Raw genomic sequence first — 15,005 nt, 5'->3', positions numbered from 1 at the left:
CAGAGAGGCTGAGGCCAACATCTGCGTGCTGAAGCTCCCTCTAAGGCTGCGAAATGCCCATACGGGCAGATGAAATTACAGGAAAGGTCCAGGCTACTAGCTTCTTGTGCCTAAAACATCTTTTTATACTCAAATGTATTTCAAAGATCTTCCCATCTCTTCATTTCCTCTACTGTCACCCTAGTCCAAGTGACCGTCACTTCCTGTTGGAACCAACGGACTGTTTTTCTAATTTGTCTCATTTTTAGGTTTGGCTTTCTCCAAAGTGCTGGAAGCCAGAGTAGTCTTTTCAAAACATAAACTTTATGATGCTATTCTCCTGCTCAAAATCCTTTAATAGCTTCCCATTGGGCTTGGAATAAAATTGAAATCCCTTACTGTAAACTACAGAGTCCTACACATACAGGGAGGACCCTGCCTATCTTCACAAGTAAGTTTCCCCATCTGCCCTCATGCACAGGCTAAACCCTACCCTTCTTTGAATTCTCTAGCACACTAAGGATTTCACCTCTCAGGAGTTTGGTACCTACCACCTCCCATGCCCAAGCATCCTGGCCCTCCACCAAATTCTTAGAAGCACTGGCCTGAATGTTGCTTCTACAGGTACGTCTTCCGCAAAATCCTCCCTACTCGATATTAGATTCCTATTAATATTTTTTAATAGGACCCTGTTCTGTCTCCTCGCGCTTTTCAATTCTATATTATGTGTTTATTGGTTTATTGTTTGCTTCTCTCAGTAATTAAGAAGCTCCAGGAGGCATGAATCAGGTCCTATCCACTCCTGTCCCCTCTTACATGTCCCCAGAATATAGACCAGTTCCTAATACCTAGTAACTACTCAGTAAGTATTAACTAAAATAATAGACTGGTATTCAAACCATGGTCCAAAATACAGGTTATGTTATATTGGAGCCACTGGCTTTAAATTTTTTCAGATAGTACTGGATCTTTTTTATAACATGAATCTGTCTTCTCCTTTATGGATCTTTTTAAAATCCTCCCAAGCAGAACAGAGAAGTCTTTCTTTCATGCATATATTTCTATTAGTGTATTCGTTATATCCTACCCTCTCTGTTCATATTATTTTCATATCTGTTTCTTTAGAATTGCTTCCTTCCAGACAGCAGAGAACAATGACATTACTTTTGAATCTTCAATGCCTAGTCAAAAGTCTAAACAATATAAATGTTAAAAAAAATTTTTTTTAAAGTCTAAAGTATAGTAAGTGCTCAATAAACGTTTGCTATATCAATAAATAAGTGAAATGAGCTACGTGGATTCTGAATATTTTTAAACATAAAATAGGCATACTGGCTTTGATGTTTCATGTTTTAAGAAACCATTTTCCTAACTAATGCCAAATTAAACAGTTTAATTCTATCAAAAATACTATTTTTCCACACTGTTTAATAATCATGATTTCTGTTTTGCCTTTTGTTACATTAATAAAAATTAAAAGAAGGCAATTAATAGAATTCCTTCAGTAAATCCAAAGAGCCCACCTGTGCAATAAATTAGATTTTAGAATACATAAAAAGCCCAACAATTACGTTAGAGTAAAATAGTGTATTGCCTACCAAGGAAATCAACTACCCTTGTATCTCAACTACTCTGAGCATGACTGAGAACAAAGGAATAAAGACACAAGATTCTCAAGTGTCATTACAGTCACTCCGCAGAAACATTCATTCTTCTTCCACACATAATTCTAACAAACTAGATTTCAAAACTCACAAAATACTAAAAAAAAAAACATAATTAGGAGGGGGACTAAGGACTGCTAGAGGCAAGCACAGTGACAAAAGCAAAAAAATGACAGCTGTCAGCAAAGTAGGAATCAAACATTTATTAAAATGAATCAGAACTAAAAGAAAAAAAAATCCAAGAGGCATTTTGTTTAATAACAAAGATTTTGAATTAAAAATGCCACAACTTAATTACTGGTTGTAATTCAACCTCTTCATTAATATTCACAATAACTTGAGAAAATAAAATTATGTTTGGTACAGCTTAAGATAATAGGAGAATATGCAATAAATTTTGCAATTCTATGCCAAATGGTTAAAAAAAAATCACTGTTTAAAGGTTTAAAGGGCAAACTTTTAGCAACCAGAAAACCTAAAATACCCAGATTAATACAGACCCCAAGAATTCTAGATATCTAATTTTTACTACTTGAAATGCCATCTTTACTTTAAACACAGAAACCTTTTTCTAGGAGAACACACACTTATATGACAACCTACAACTATTCTTTGGAAATCTGAAAGATATAAAAAGTCGAAATACAGAAAAGCTACGATACCTGTTGTGAACCACTAAAGTTCGTTGAATTGGAAACTGAGTTATTTGCATAAATAGTCGATGATGGGGCAAAACTAGAACCTAGAAAGAAAGAACAAATTGCATTTAAAAAGTATTTCTTTGCAAAATAATAAAAACCTTTCACTTTGCAGAATCCAATGAGAGAAATCTATTTTAAGTTTTGTTAAGGCAACGAAATGTGCAATTTGAAGCTGAAAGATTTATAAGGAAAAATGTGCTTAGTTCTATCCCTCTTGTGACAACAGTTAAGGTCTTTGGTACAGATGTCTGCTGGACTGAACAGGAGCATGTGGGAACAGTCTTAAGGACAGCAGCTAAAGACATTTAAAGGTTAAATATCTAGAAGAGCAGAGGTTCTCAAAGAATAAAATATTACACAGAGTAGTTCTAGGAAACTACTGGAACTTTCAAATGGTCATACCAACTGCATACGCACAAAAAAACCATTTGAGTTAAACATCTGGATAGGGTTAGCTTAGGAAATGAACACAGAACCCACTGAGAATTAATGCTTAAAGCAACCTGTCTTTTCTTTCTTCCTATGTCCTTTCCTTAGAACCAAAAAAGATGTGAACTAGGGCTTAGACTCAAGGGAGAGCTGCTCATGCTGCAATCACCTAAGGTTCGGAAGCCTCCTAAAATTTTACTACAAGGGGTGCCTGGGTGGCTCAGTTGGCTGAGCATCCGACTTCGGCTCAGGTCATGATCCCATGGTTCATGAGTTCAAGCCCCATATCGGGCTCTGTGCTGACAGCTCAGAGCCTGGAGCCTGCTTGGGATTCTGTGTCTCCCTCTCTCCCTCTCTGTTCCTCCCCCCGCTCACGTTCTGTCTCTCTCTGTCTCAAAAATAAATAAACATTAAAATTTTTTTTAAAAAAATTAAAAGTTTACTACAAGGTCAGAAGCTTAATTATTATTTTTTTTTTAAATTAGGGAAAAGCAAGTGTAATATCAATTTAAAGATTATTTTTTAAAAAATATGTTCTATGGAAGGGTGCCCGGGTGGCTCAGTCGGTTAAGCCTCTGACTTCAGCCTGGGTCATGATCTCACGGTTTTTGAGTTTGAGCCCCACGTAGGGCTCTGTGCTATCGGAGCAAAACCCCCTTCGGATCCTCTGCCTCCCTCTTTCTCTGCCCTGACCTGCTCTTGTATGTCTGTCTCTCAGAAATAAACATTAAAAAAAATACATGTTCTATGGAACGTACCTGTGAAGAAGTAAAAGTAAAGACTACTGACACAGCTGATTGTTTTCTTAATCATTTTTTAATATCTATTTATTTATTTTGAGAGGGAGGGAGGGAGAGAGAGAGGGAGAATGAATCCCAAGCAGGCTCTGCACTGACAGAGCCCAATGCGGGGCTCAATGTCACGAACCGTTAAGATCATGACCTGAGGGGCGCCTGGGTGGCGCAGTCGGTTAAGCATCCGACTTCAGCTCAGGTCACGATCTCGTGGTCCGTGAGTTCGAGCCCCGCGTTGGGCTCTGGGCTGATGGCTCAGAGCCTGGAGCCTGCTTCCGATTCTGTATCTCCCTCTCTCTCTGCCCCTCCCCCGTTCATGCTCTGTCTCTGTCTCAAAAATAAATAAACATTAAAAAAAAAATTAAAAAAAAAAAAAAAGATCATGACCTGAGCCAAAATCGAGTTGAACCCTTAAATGACTGAGCCATCAAGGCGCCCCTGATTATTTGTTTTATCATCGTAATTATAATATTATGTAATTACCACAAACTGACCTGGCCCAGAATACCTAATATGAAAGCATTTTAGGGGGTAAACGAGAATGTATTCATGGTCACTTTAATACTGCTAACTGAAGCTGAGTGGCTCACTGTGGCTTTCGACTGTGTGTAACTATATTTCTACCTACATTCTAGGTAAAAAGAGATCTGCCACTTTAGCTAGAAAGGTCTAAGTAATTAATTTCATTGTAGTCGATGAACTGAAATTTCAATAGTAGTTGATTAAAATATGTTCTTGTAGCCCCAAATGTATCACTAACACTATGGACAAAATGATGGAAACAAGCTTTTAATGTCTTCCTATGCCACTAAAATTCTCTCTGCACCTACTATGTACTGATCAAACATAGAGGCAAAATTAAATACTTGTCTATGGAGGATTGTTTTCAGGGGGAGGTGCAAATTATATAAATATTCCTATTAAGAAATATAGTGTTAATCAAAAGGTATGTAGGAAGGAATAAAATCCGCAATCATTCAATGGTACATAGGACTTAGGAAAGCGCTAACCCAATTTTAAAGATAATCGAACAGCATTATGTACGTAAAGAGTACTGTCATGAATCTGTAAATCTCACTTAAGTAGATGCCAAATGCGTGACTGGCATGAGTTGGAGGCTACTCTGCTTGGGCCTAGTTTTATGCAAGTTAAATTAAGTATTTAAATTTGGCACGGGGCACGTTGCTTGATGTATATTCAATTACTGTCATTGCGTTTTTTCCTTCGTATTTGTCTTTCCTGATGTGAACAGCAGTGCCAATTAAAACCATTTTCATGGGGGCGCCTGGGTGGCTCAGTCGGTTAAGCATCCGACTTCGGCTCAGGTCATGAGCTCGCAGTTTGTGAGTTCAAGCCCCGCGTTGGGCTCTGTGCTGACTGCTCAGAGCCTGGAGCCTGTTTCAGATTCTGTGTCTCCCTCTCTCTCTCTGACCCTCCCCCGTTCATGCTCTGTCTCTCTCTGTCTCAAAAATGAATAAATGCCAAAAAAAAAAAAAAAAGAAAAAAACCACCATTTTACTGGATGCATCTTCTTAGTCTGAAGTCAAGGAGTCTCGGTCAAGGAATTCATCCTCATATAACACGTTTCCTGTGTGGCTACTCACCTGGCATCTGGTAAGAATAAGGCGTCTGGCCTGGCTGGGGGGTAGAAAACCCCGGACTGTAACTGAGGCACCCACTCTGTAACGGGGACTGAGTCTGTGAAAGTCCACTCTCTGTCTTGATCCCTGGCAACATCACGCCCAGATCTGTTTGGGAAATGCATGTGCACAGCATTTCGTTAGTCAGATGACCCTACTTCTGAGTTGTAGCTTACATTAGAATATATAACCACTGGCCAGCAGGATTGCCCGCTCATAACCAAAGGAAAAGAGAGGAGATGTGAAATACCGTAAGTGGGCAGGCTGTAGGGCTGTCCTGTCTGTGAGTAGGCTGTGTAGACGGCTGGCTGCTGCATCCCCGAATACTGAGTCTGGCCTGCATAGGCAGTCATTGTTTGAGCTGCTGGTGTAGAAAGAATGTGTGGATAGGGCCTAAATATCAGAAAAATAGCATTACTGTGGCAACAAAGACTGCACATTAATTCAGACAGCTTAGATTCAGCGAAACCTTACAATAGCCAGGAGGTAATGCCCTTCTTTATCCGCAATACAATTGTAACAACAAGGAAAGGACAAGAAAGAGTCTGAATGCCAGGAGCCCAGGCTCTGCGACAGATCAGTCTAATGACTGTGGACAAATAGTTTCAACTCCCTAAAGACCTGCACCTCACCTACGAAATGAGAAATTGGGATCAGATATTATATCTAAAGTGTCTTTAATTTAAAGACTTTAAATTTAAAGTGTCTGTAATTCTTATTTATATCTGAAATCGTACTCCAGTTAATGTGCAGACAACGCAAGTGGAGTACAGGCCAGTGAATATGCTCCTGAGTATACTTCTACTCATTAGGAGTGAACTGATGTTATGCAATGGATACAAGAGTCATCAAAAGCCCTACCAAGAACTCCCTACCCAGAACTGGAAATCTTAAAAAAAAAAAAAAAAAAATGAAGAAGAAAGAAAGGAAAAAGGGAGACAGCTGCTTCCTGAAAAGAAATGGAATGCCATTCCCTTTATCATGCCAATTTTACAGAATGCGCCCAAATGGATAGCCAAACACCAGCCTCTGTTTAAGGTTATCTTCTGTAGCTGCTACAGAAAATAACATTTAAATGTGTGGGAGTCATGGATCCAATCTCTTAACATATCTGGCTGATTATAACGGAGTTCAGATATACATTTAACATTGCTCAACGTGACGTGTCTACCGTTGTCTTCAATAAGCTGACTACTTTTGTTATAAAAACAATAGAGCACGTTATTCAAAAATACGGTTTTTAGAACTTGAAATCCAGTGAAAATGATGTAATGATCGAACACATTATGGAGTGCTAATGTCTGAATAAAATGTAATCTTGTTAGAGTTTCCTGAAGCTACTCGGCATTTTTTGCGTGTTCATTAAGAAATCAGTGTTTTCTAGTTTGAGCTTGATGCCTTTCCTCATGGTATATAAATAACCAGAATTAAGGAAAATTGTCCGGAAGAACATGAGTAGATCTCTATTTCTAGATTTGTATCGGATATTTATCTATAGGGCTAACCCAGCCAACTAGTCTATCCAAGTTTCTATCTATTCAGCTATCTATAACACATTTATGTAGATGGACATAAATGGATCCCAATTTCAACTTATGTTGTGTGAATATAGATGAATAAAGTTAACCCTGGAAAATTCTTCTAGCAAATCTGAAAGAATCTATTGACCACTTACTTGGAAGGATATAGCTGTGGGGAGTATTGATGCGCTGATCTGGGGCTGTAGCCACTACTAGTTATTACTGTAAGACACAAAAACCAGTGCAAAAAAAGTTGCTTCATAAATCTGTTTCACTAGGATGAAAAAACCAATTTGAAGACATTGCTGTGCTAAAGCGATGTTTCTTAAAATTCACACACTTTCTAAACGGAAAAATTTCCTTTTCTAAACAGAGACAGATGCCTAAACATCTTATTCTAATTGAACGGTTTCAAGTTTGTTGTAAGAGAATGAAATTAATTCTTGTCACAAACCCTTTCTCTCTGTCACTCTTCTGCTCTCTCACATCAGTAGCATCCTCTTTTGTATTAACACGTATGAATAATTATCTTTGGTTACAGGTACTCAAGCTCTCACGATGTAAAAGTCCATTTTTAACGTTTACAAACTTTATGTTTTAAATTCCAAATATATGACAGCAACGTACTGCTCTTCCTCCACATTTGTTCTACTAAAATTTTAAGAAAAACGTGAAGTCCCAACCTGCATTGCAAAATTGTAAAACACTATCATTTTCTATTTCCTCTCCTTGTACCAATCGCAGGAGTAGTGAGAAATGCCGAGTCCGAGATTTTCAAGTAGTAGTTGGAATATGGATAGAAAGCGTGAGTGATAACGCACCACTTCTTAAGAAACACGTTTGCAAGGTACGGCAGCCATCATATTTACAAATATATTCTGAACTATCACAGAGAGTATGCTTTTGGGAAGAACGTCAAGGTGAATGTTGGGTCCTATTAACGTTTCGTCCCAAACTGGAATACATTCAGAAGTTTGGAAGTTTCTCTTTCCTTTAACCATCTGCCTTGACTAAGACAGATGTATTGCAAATACATGGAGTCCAAAGTGTTCAGGCAGGTCCCTCGGAGCCAATCCATACTGGGCAAGCACACAGAGTGTCTTTATTAGGCCATCTGCTGTTCATTCACTTTTCAAAAAGATTAAAGTAGTACACAAGGCAGCGCTGGAATTAGTTTAGTCTAATCAATCATGGTTATACTTCAAAGTACCATGTCCCTTCTAAGTTGTTCATAATAATACTGCAGCTAAACTCTTCGAATTGTAAAAGTGACAAATAGGTTTAGGTTGCTAACTATTTTATGAAACATGATCTATTTCCATATCCAAATGCTATTAAGTACCCTTGTGATCTGTCATTTCATAAACACGTAGGATTGAATATATTTAAAATGCTATTTGGCCTGTAAGCTCTGAGTATGGAAAGTATATTATAGTTTTCATAGCAATCGTGCAGGAAGTATGTTTTCAAAGATACTATGAATCATTTTGGAAAATCATTGAATATGACTAGAGGTGTGTTGTGTTCTACCAAGCAAACTTTAAGTGAACTAGCCATATGTATTTGAAAATAAACGGACCAATGAACTATTTTCTACTTACGTATTAACATGAAGACATTGGCATTAGGCTGCCTTGTGTAGGATGTTAAGGTGTTGATGTGTTAATGTTAATGTCTCTTCATGTTTAAACCTTTGAAATCAATTTCATGAGAACAAGTTTGTTGTTGTTGTTGTGTCGTTGTTGTTGTTTTACCACACCACAGGCACTAAATGTATATTACACAATAGCAATAGTGTTATTCCACAGGAAATCCAGTGTGATTAATTAGCTCACAATAGTGAACGCTCTGTTTGGCAAAAATAGAGTTAAATGAGGCATAACTCCATGTGTTTTTGTGTCTTATTTATAACACGGTGCTTTGGCACACTCAAGACTTTACAGTAATCAGTTCTTCTCAAGATTGTAAATCACAAGGCTTTTCCGAAGGGACATCAAATAATGAAAAGAACCATTCACCACAGCAGCTTTTATAAAAGGAGCTGAAGAGCAAAATTATTGCAGGAAAAAACAAAACCTCCCATATATCTGAATGAATCTGAATATACAGGATGCTTCCTCCCTCGAATGAATGAATCTAGACAATCAGGAAAATAATGTACCCATGCCAGTGTCAAGACTCAACCTTTGAAATGTCATGGTAATGTCTTTATATTCACTTTCTAAACAGAATGCAAAACCGTTGGCTCAGAAAACTGACACGTTCACATAAAACTTGGAGAGCTGGTGCTTCTTAACTAAAATTGACATATGTATTCTAACTCATGGATCTGCAGATAACAAGAAACAACAAAATGTGGCTAAAGTGGGGTGAGATTATGCTGACCAAAGTAAAGTCCGTTTCTCCACAGGGCAGTCTCGTCTCCAGTAGGGTTTCTGGAGATAGCGTGTACAGATTTGGGAGACTTTCCTTTTACTCCCCATTGTCATTTAATTAATTAAGAGACATTACCCAAAGCACTCGGCTCATTATACTTCGTCATCGCTGCACATAAAAGTAAGGAACCTGCTTGTTTTCAAAATGTCCTGAGAATTAATTACAACAAATTTCTATACAATATTACCAGATTCTCAGAGGGTGATGCAAACAATTTTAAGGTGTTACTCTAATTACTGTGACACCTTAGATCAGTGACTCTCAATGGAGTGGCAGATGGGGAGTGAGGTAGGGGGGTAGGCAGGAATTTTGCCTGCCGGGGGACATTTAAAATGTCTGGAGACATTTTTGGTTGTCATACTGCCATTCTGGGATAGATGATAGGGGTGTTGCTGAACATCTAACAATGCAGATGACAGATCTTCCACTAAAAAAAAAAAAAAGAAAAAAGTTAGCCAAATTTTTAATAGTACTGCTGTTGAGAATCCCTGACCTGGAACATTGTCCAAAAGAACCTCGTCCGTGGTGCTGGAAATATTCTATATCTGAGCTGTTCAACGTGGTGGCCACTAAAAGGTCACATGCAGCTATTAAACGCTTGTAATGTCACTGGTGTGACGAGAGACACAATTTTTACTTTTAAAGCCAAATTTTCAATAATTTATACTTAAATAGCCACATATGGCCAGTGACGACTGGACAGCACAGCCCTGGATAATTCTTAAATGAAAACTGGCAAACTATTTGTAAAGATAATGTGACTGAATTTTAGACAGGATGACTGTTTACAGCACTTTTGTTTTCCAGTTCTGTATTTTCCAATGAGGTCTTCCAGAAGTCATGGCCAGACTGATCAGAACACTGTTCTGTACTCATTTATACCAGTGACCAGCTGGGAGGCCTGGACCGTCTGGCCTTCACCACCTTTAACTTATCTGTGTCTTTGTATTCTCGCCTATAAAACAGATCGGAGACCTCCATAATTCTTTCTGGAGCTACCATTGTACGATTTTGTCACTTAGCTTTCAATTAGCTGGTGGTATACTATTTAAGGATGTCAGCAATTAGTGATTCTGTTCCTTTCCCTAAAAATGTGTTCAGAAGCATTCGCTCTGCAAAAAGTTTACAAGGGATATGGTAGGTGAACAATAAAGAATGCTAGAGTAAGCTGGTACCTATCTATCTCCTGGGAGGCAAGTGAATTGCTAGAAAGGATACAGATTAGCACATGTGAGCTTGTATGCAGACTGTATGAATTATTACCTCTCTCTGTCTGGGGTACTACTATTTATATGAATACATGGTAACTGCCCCCGATCAGTGTGTGAACAAATGAACTGGGATCATCTGTATCTATAAAAATCAAATGCAGGCTACAATGATATTATACTCAAGGATATACCTCAACTCTTTTCACATAAAACCTTTGTACGTGAGAATACGGATAAAACATAAGACATCTTACAGTCGAATAACAGAATCAAGATGTAATTACCACAGATACTCTTCTAGGTTTACTGTTCATCTTTGTGCTATTCAAGTTCCTCCTCAGGTTAAAAAAAAAAAAAAAAATCCTTTCACCGGATCATAAATTAAACAAAATAGCGTAACTTAAAATCTTTAATGAAGTCAACTTAATGCGCGTCCTTTGGGCCCACCTGGGAGTTATCAGGTATTTATATTTAAAGGGATTGACGTTTAAAGACACGCTATTGTTCTCTTTGAAGCACTGAGTCAAAGTAGTGCTCTCAGGCTGGGTTCTAATGCAACCAGCATGTGTCTTCCTGCAGCCCATTAACCTTTAATACTTGTCACTCAGCTGCTTACACAGGAGGATTTTTTTAAACCCGGAGAGGAAACAAGGTTATTTAGAAGGAATCAAATGGATAGTTTTACATCTCGAATGTTGGGAGAGAAGGGGGTTTTTAATGCCATTTAAATGGACAAGTTAAGGGAACAAAGGCAACTATTACAACCTAATTATCAAATTAAACACTGTATAAAATAATTACAAAGGGAGCCAGCTCTGCCTGTTTCTAACAAGAACGGCAGAGGGTTGTCTTGCTGGCCACTGAAAATCCAGCAACACGGTTCCAGACAGATTTTTTTAAAAAAATATACAGGGTTGCGACAGTAAGTTCTCAAGAAAGTAAGCCTCTTGCTAAGTTTGGAACAGTCCGCATTCTCAAAACTCCGCTTTGGTATTTATGCCGCGTGTTCGCTTGGAAGACCATGTGTATGCACCCCGATGTGTACGTAGCAACACAGGAGCTTAAGGCTTTACCTGACCCAGTAAAAGTGTCAAGGGCTCCATCTCCAGAGGTGGTGGCCGCTTCACTGCTGTTCAAAGGCTCTGTTTTGACTGCAAGGAGAGACACTATGTAGAAGAATAAGTACATGTGAGTTTGAATTCTAAATTTTTATCAAAGACGCTGACTGTTCCACTAGTGGTTTTTCACGCTACCATGGGCATGCAAGAGAAAACTTGAGAAGTCGATGAGGAGAGTTTTGTTAATTTAGCTTCTAGAAAGGGGGCATGCATTTATAGAGGATTCAGTATGAGAGTCCTCTGCCTACGCTAGTTCTCTCAGATCCGGTTTTTCAAGGCAGTCAACCTTGAACAGACAACCGGCAGTACACTTATTTGCATTTGTAACTCACCTAGGCACACGCTGGGATTATAGTCACAAGACAGAAAAAGGGAATCACAGTCAGTCTTCAGCACATTTCATCCAAATCATAACAAAGAGATTTACTAGCTTATATTTTATTCTTCCCGAGGAGATATTAAAAAAAAAAAAAAAAAAAAAAAAAAAAGACTGACTGCCTGAGAGGACAATGGAGGCGAATGCAAATACAGAAACCATGGACCTGTTCCGGTGGCGGGTGGAAAATGAGGCACTCAATAAATTTCTGCTCTAAAAAATACGAAAGAGTCCTAAGATGTTGGGCTTTTTATTTTAATGGTATAACAATTTTTATTGCATTACAGAGCTAAGCGGAGAGACAGAGATAATTTCTACAGCAGCAAGTACATCTTCTGAAAACCCTTTAATGTGTTATTTCTACTTTGAAGTGGTGTGTTTGGCCAAAATCTTCACTTGGGAATGATGTAGGCTGGCATTTATAATTGTCACTACTAGATGCAGTGAGTGGGGGTGGGGAGCCGTGAAAAAGCCTCCACCTGTTTTTGTCACACCATATTTTCCCTTCGTGGGCAACGCTCTGCTACATAGATCACAGCAGCAAGGGGATAAACTAAATGATTTTCTACTTAACACCTCTTAGGTTTCCTGGTCATAAATGGGATGATAAAGTGGAAGAAGTTAGAAGCAAGCAGAAAACTGTAAAGAAGAAAACTGAAGACTCGCCAACCAAGAGCAAACGTGACCAAAAGAATAGTGGGGTCAGAGCGTCCCCATCAACCAAGCCAGTCAGCAAAGTTACTCTGTTAGAAAAGCAATTAACTGATGGAGAAACATGCAGTAACGATTATGCTTTCTTTTCACACGGACAGAATGGACCGGACCCTCCCTCAGTGAGCCCTGAGGTTAATTTAGCATCCATGATTTAATAATATCATGAAGATCTGATGGAAGATTCAGAGGAGAACTGCAAAGGTTGGAATGAAGAAGTAAAGAAATCTGGATTACTTATCCCAGCAAAAAGGAAGTGTAAGGTTGACCTATTTTTCAATAGCAACGATAATCTAAGAATTAGTGTCTAGTTACTCGTAGGATGATAAATAATGAACTGGTGGTTAATACTTTACAGTAGTGATTTGTGGAGCAGTCCATGTACATTACACTTGACTACTAATTATATTTAACACAACAAAATTATTTACTACTACAAAATCATGTATCAATAGCTTGCTATGTGCTAGACCATTTACACGTAGCTAATCGTTAAAACAACTCCCACCAATGTGAACCAGTTTATCCATTTTCCACCACAGGAAGCTGCTGAAAGCAGCTCGAGAGCTTGCATATGTTCTACTGCAGGAGAGGAGGGAGCTAAGATCTCAACTCAGGTCTTTTTAGCTCTACATCCACAATCTCTCCACCATAACCAGCTGCCTTCCTTTAGGCATGAAAATGGCATAATTGTTCCCGGCAGGGACTCTTTACAAAGGCTCGGAGAGTGATAAGAACGGGGTTATCCCCTAGACAGCATACTTAAGAAAACTACGTTGGGGCGTCTGTGTGGCTTATTCGGTGAAGCGTCTGACTTCGGCTCAGGTCAAGATCTCGCGGTTTGTGAGATTGAGCCCCCCCGTCGGGCTGTCGGCTGTCAGCACAGAGCCAGCTTCATACAGATACTCTGTCTCCTTCTCTCTCTGTCCCTCCCCCACTCACATTTTCTCTCTCTCTCTCTCTCAAAAATAAACATTAAAAAAAAAAAAAAGAAAGAACACTATGCTAAAAATGAAAACTTCAAGGCACACCTCAGTGGCTCAGTCGGTGAAGCATCTGACTCTTGATCTTGGCTCAGGTCATGATCACACAGTTTGTGAGTCTGAGCCCCGCACTGGGCTCCGCACTGATGGTGTGGAGCCTGCTTAGGATTCTGTCTCTCTTTCTCTCCGCCCCTTCCCTGCTTGTGCGTGCTCCCTCCCTCTCCCTCTCCCAATAAGTAAATAAACTCTAAAAATTAAAAAAAAAAAATGAAAAATGAAAACTGCAAAATACGGGAATAGGCTACTAAAGTATGGTTTCCGTTTCTTTCTCACAAAATCTTATAAAAGACAATGAGCAGCCAGTTTGAAAGCAGATAAAAACAGCACACACTTCAAAGATACTTAACCGTGCCGGGTGCTGTTGCTGTGCCTTACAGATATGAACTCATTTCTTTCTCATGACAATCATACGAGGTAGATAATATTACCATCTTAATTTTTCCAGATAATGATACTGAAGTACACAGTAGCTAAATAATTTTCCTATAGTCACACAGCTAGTAAGAGCTAGAGTTCGATGGTTTCGGAATCCAGATTCTAAACCCTACTGCCTGACAGGAAGCACTAACTAATCCAGAATCCCTTTCATCTGTATGATGACCCAGAGTGTGACCTAGATGGATGTAAAGCTCTCTCTGCGATGCAATGTCCACTTGTGACTTCTGACAAAAAAAGCAGAGTCCGAAGCCTTCCTCAAAACTCATACAAGACGACAGTCTCTCGAAACTTCCCAATTCTAATACTGGCTAATTTCCTAAATCTATAAATAATACTTGTGAAATAGATGGTATTACATATTCGTGAATAGAGGAAAAGGAGCAGAACGTGACCTGGGTCTACGAAAGTAGTCCAGGAGCCAGACACAGGGATTAGTTATGTTACTGTGGATCCCAACTTTGTATTGATAGTGACTATAATGTCCTCAATTTGAAAGTTTCAGATGGTCAAAGGAGAAGGAAGAAAAGGGAGACAAAGAGTTTGTGGTTGCATTCATTATAGTGGAAACATCTCTCATTAAAATTTTAAAGGTCTGCATTTAGTCAAAGACAGACTGAGAAGTTTCATTTTACTGAGAAAAGGCATCCGTAGAAAGTACATGAAGTAAAGCGTAAATGTCAAGGTATGTTCAGTGTACTAACATGCATGGGTTTTAAAGCAATCACTCAACAAATGGGTGTTAACATTTGGGGAAAAACTGCACATTAATGCTCATCTATTTTTCATATGCAGATAAGTACAAAGGGGAAAAGAGGGAACTTTAATTACGCTACCACAGAAAATAAAGAATTCTCAAGTTAAGTGGGTGTCAACAAACATCTCTTGAGCTTCAAGTAAAATGCAGTTATTTTGGTTTGTTTTTTAAAAAAAAAAACATCAAATAAT

The 15,005-nt window shown here is 38.7% G+C and overlaps 1 protein-coding gene across 16 annotated transcripts in view; it reads right to left on the bottom strand.

Moving 5' to 3' along the window:
- The window catches only part of EYA4 (EYA transcriptional coactivator and phosphatase 4), a 318,929-nt gene that overhangs the window by 48,573 nt on the left and 255,351 nt on the right, over positions 1-15,005 (bottom strand). For 10 of the 16 annotated variants that reach the window (XM_045499667.1, XM_045499665.1, XM_045499672.1 and 7 more), the window contains 5 exons: positions 11,448-11,540; positions 6,883-6,949; positions 5,458-5,600; positions 5,172-5,315; positions 2,306-2,385 (listed from right to left, as the gene is read on the bottom strand). In XM_045499667.1, coding sequence (XP_045355623.1) covers positions 2,306-2,385; positions 5,172-5,315; positions 5,458-5,600; positions 6,883-6,949; positions 11,448-11,540 — 527 coding nt within the window. Of the gene's footprint in view, positions 1-2,305; positions 2,386-5,171; positions 5,316-5,457; positions 5,601-6,882; positions 6,950-11,447; positions 11,541-15,005 lie in introns of those variants that run through there. The other 6 variants (XM_045499669.1, XM_045499674.1, XM_045499678.1 and 3 more) reach the window with 4 other exon arrangements.

Source organism: Leopardus geoffroyi, chromosome B2 (genome assembly GCF_018350155.1).
Source record: "Leopardus geoffroyi isolate Oge1 chromosome B2, O.geoffroyi_Oge1_pat1.0, whole genome shotgun sequence".
NCBI classification, from domain to species: Eukaryota; Metazoa; Chordata; class Mammalia; order Carnivora; family Felidae; genus Leopardus; species Leopardus geoffroyi.
This window is presented reverse-complemented; position numbering and strand designations above follow the sequence as displayed.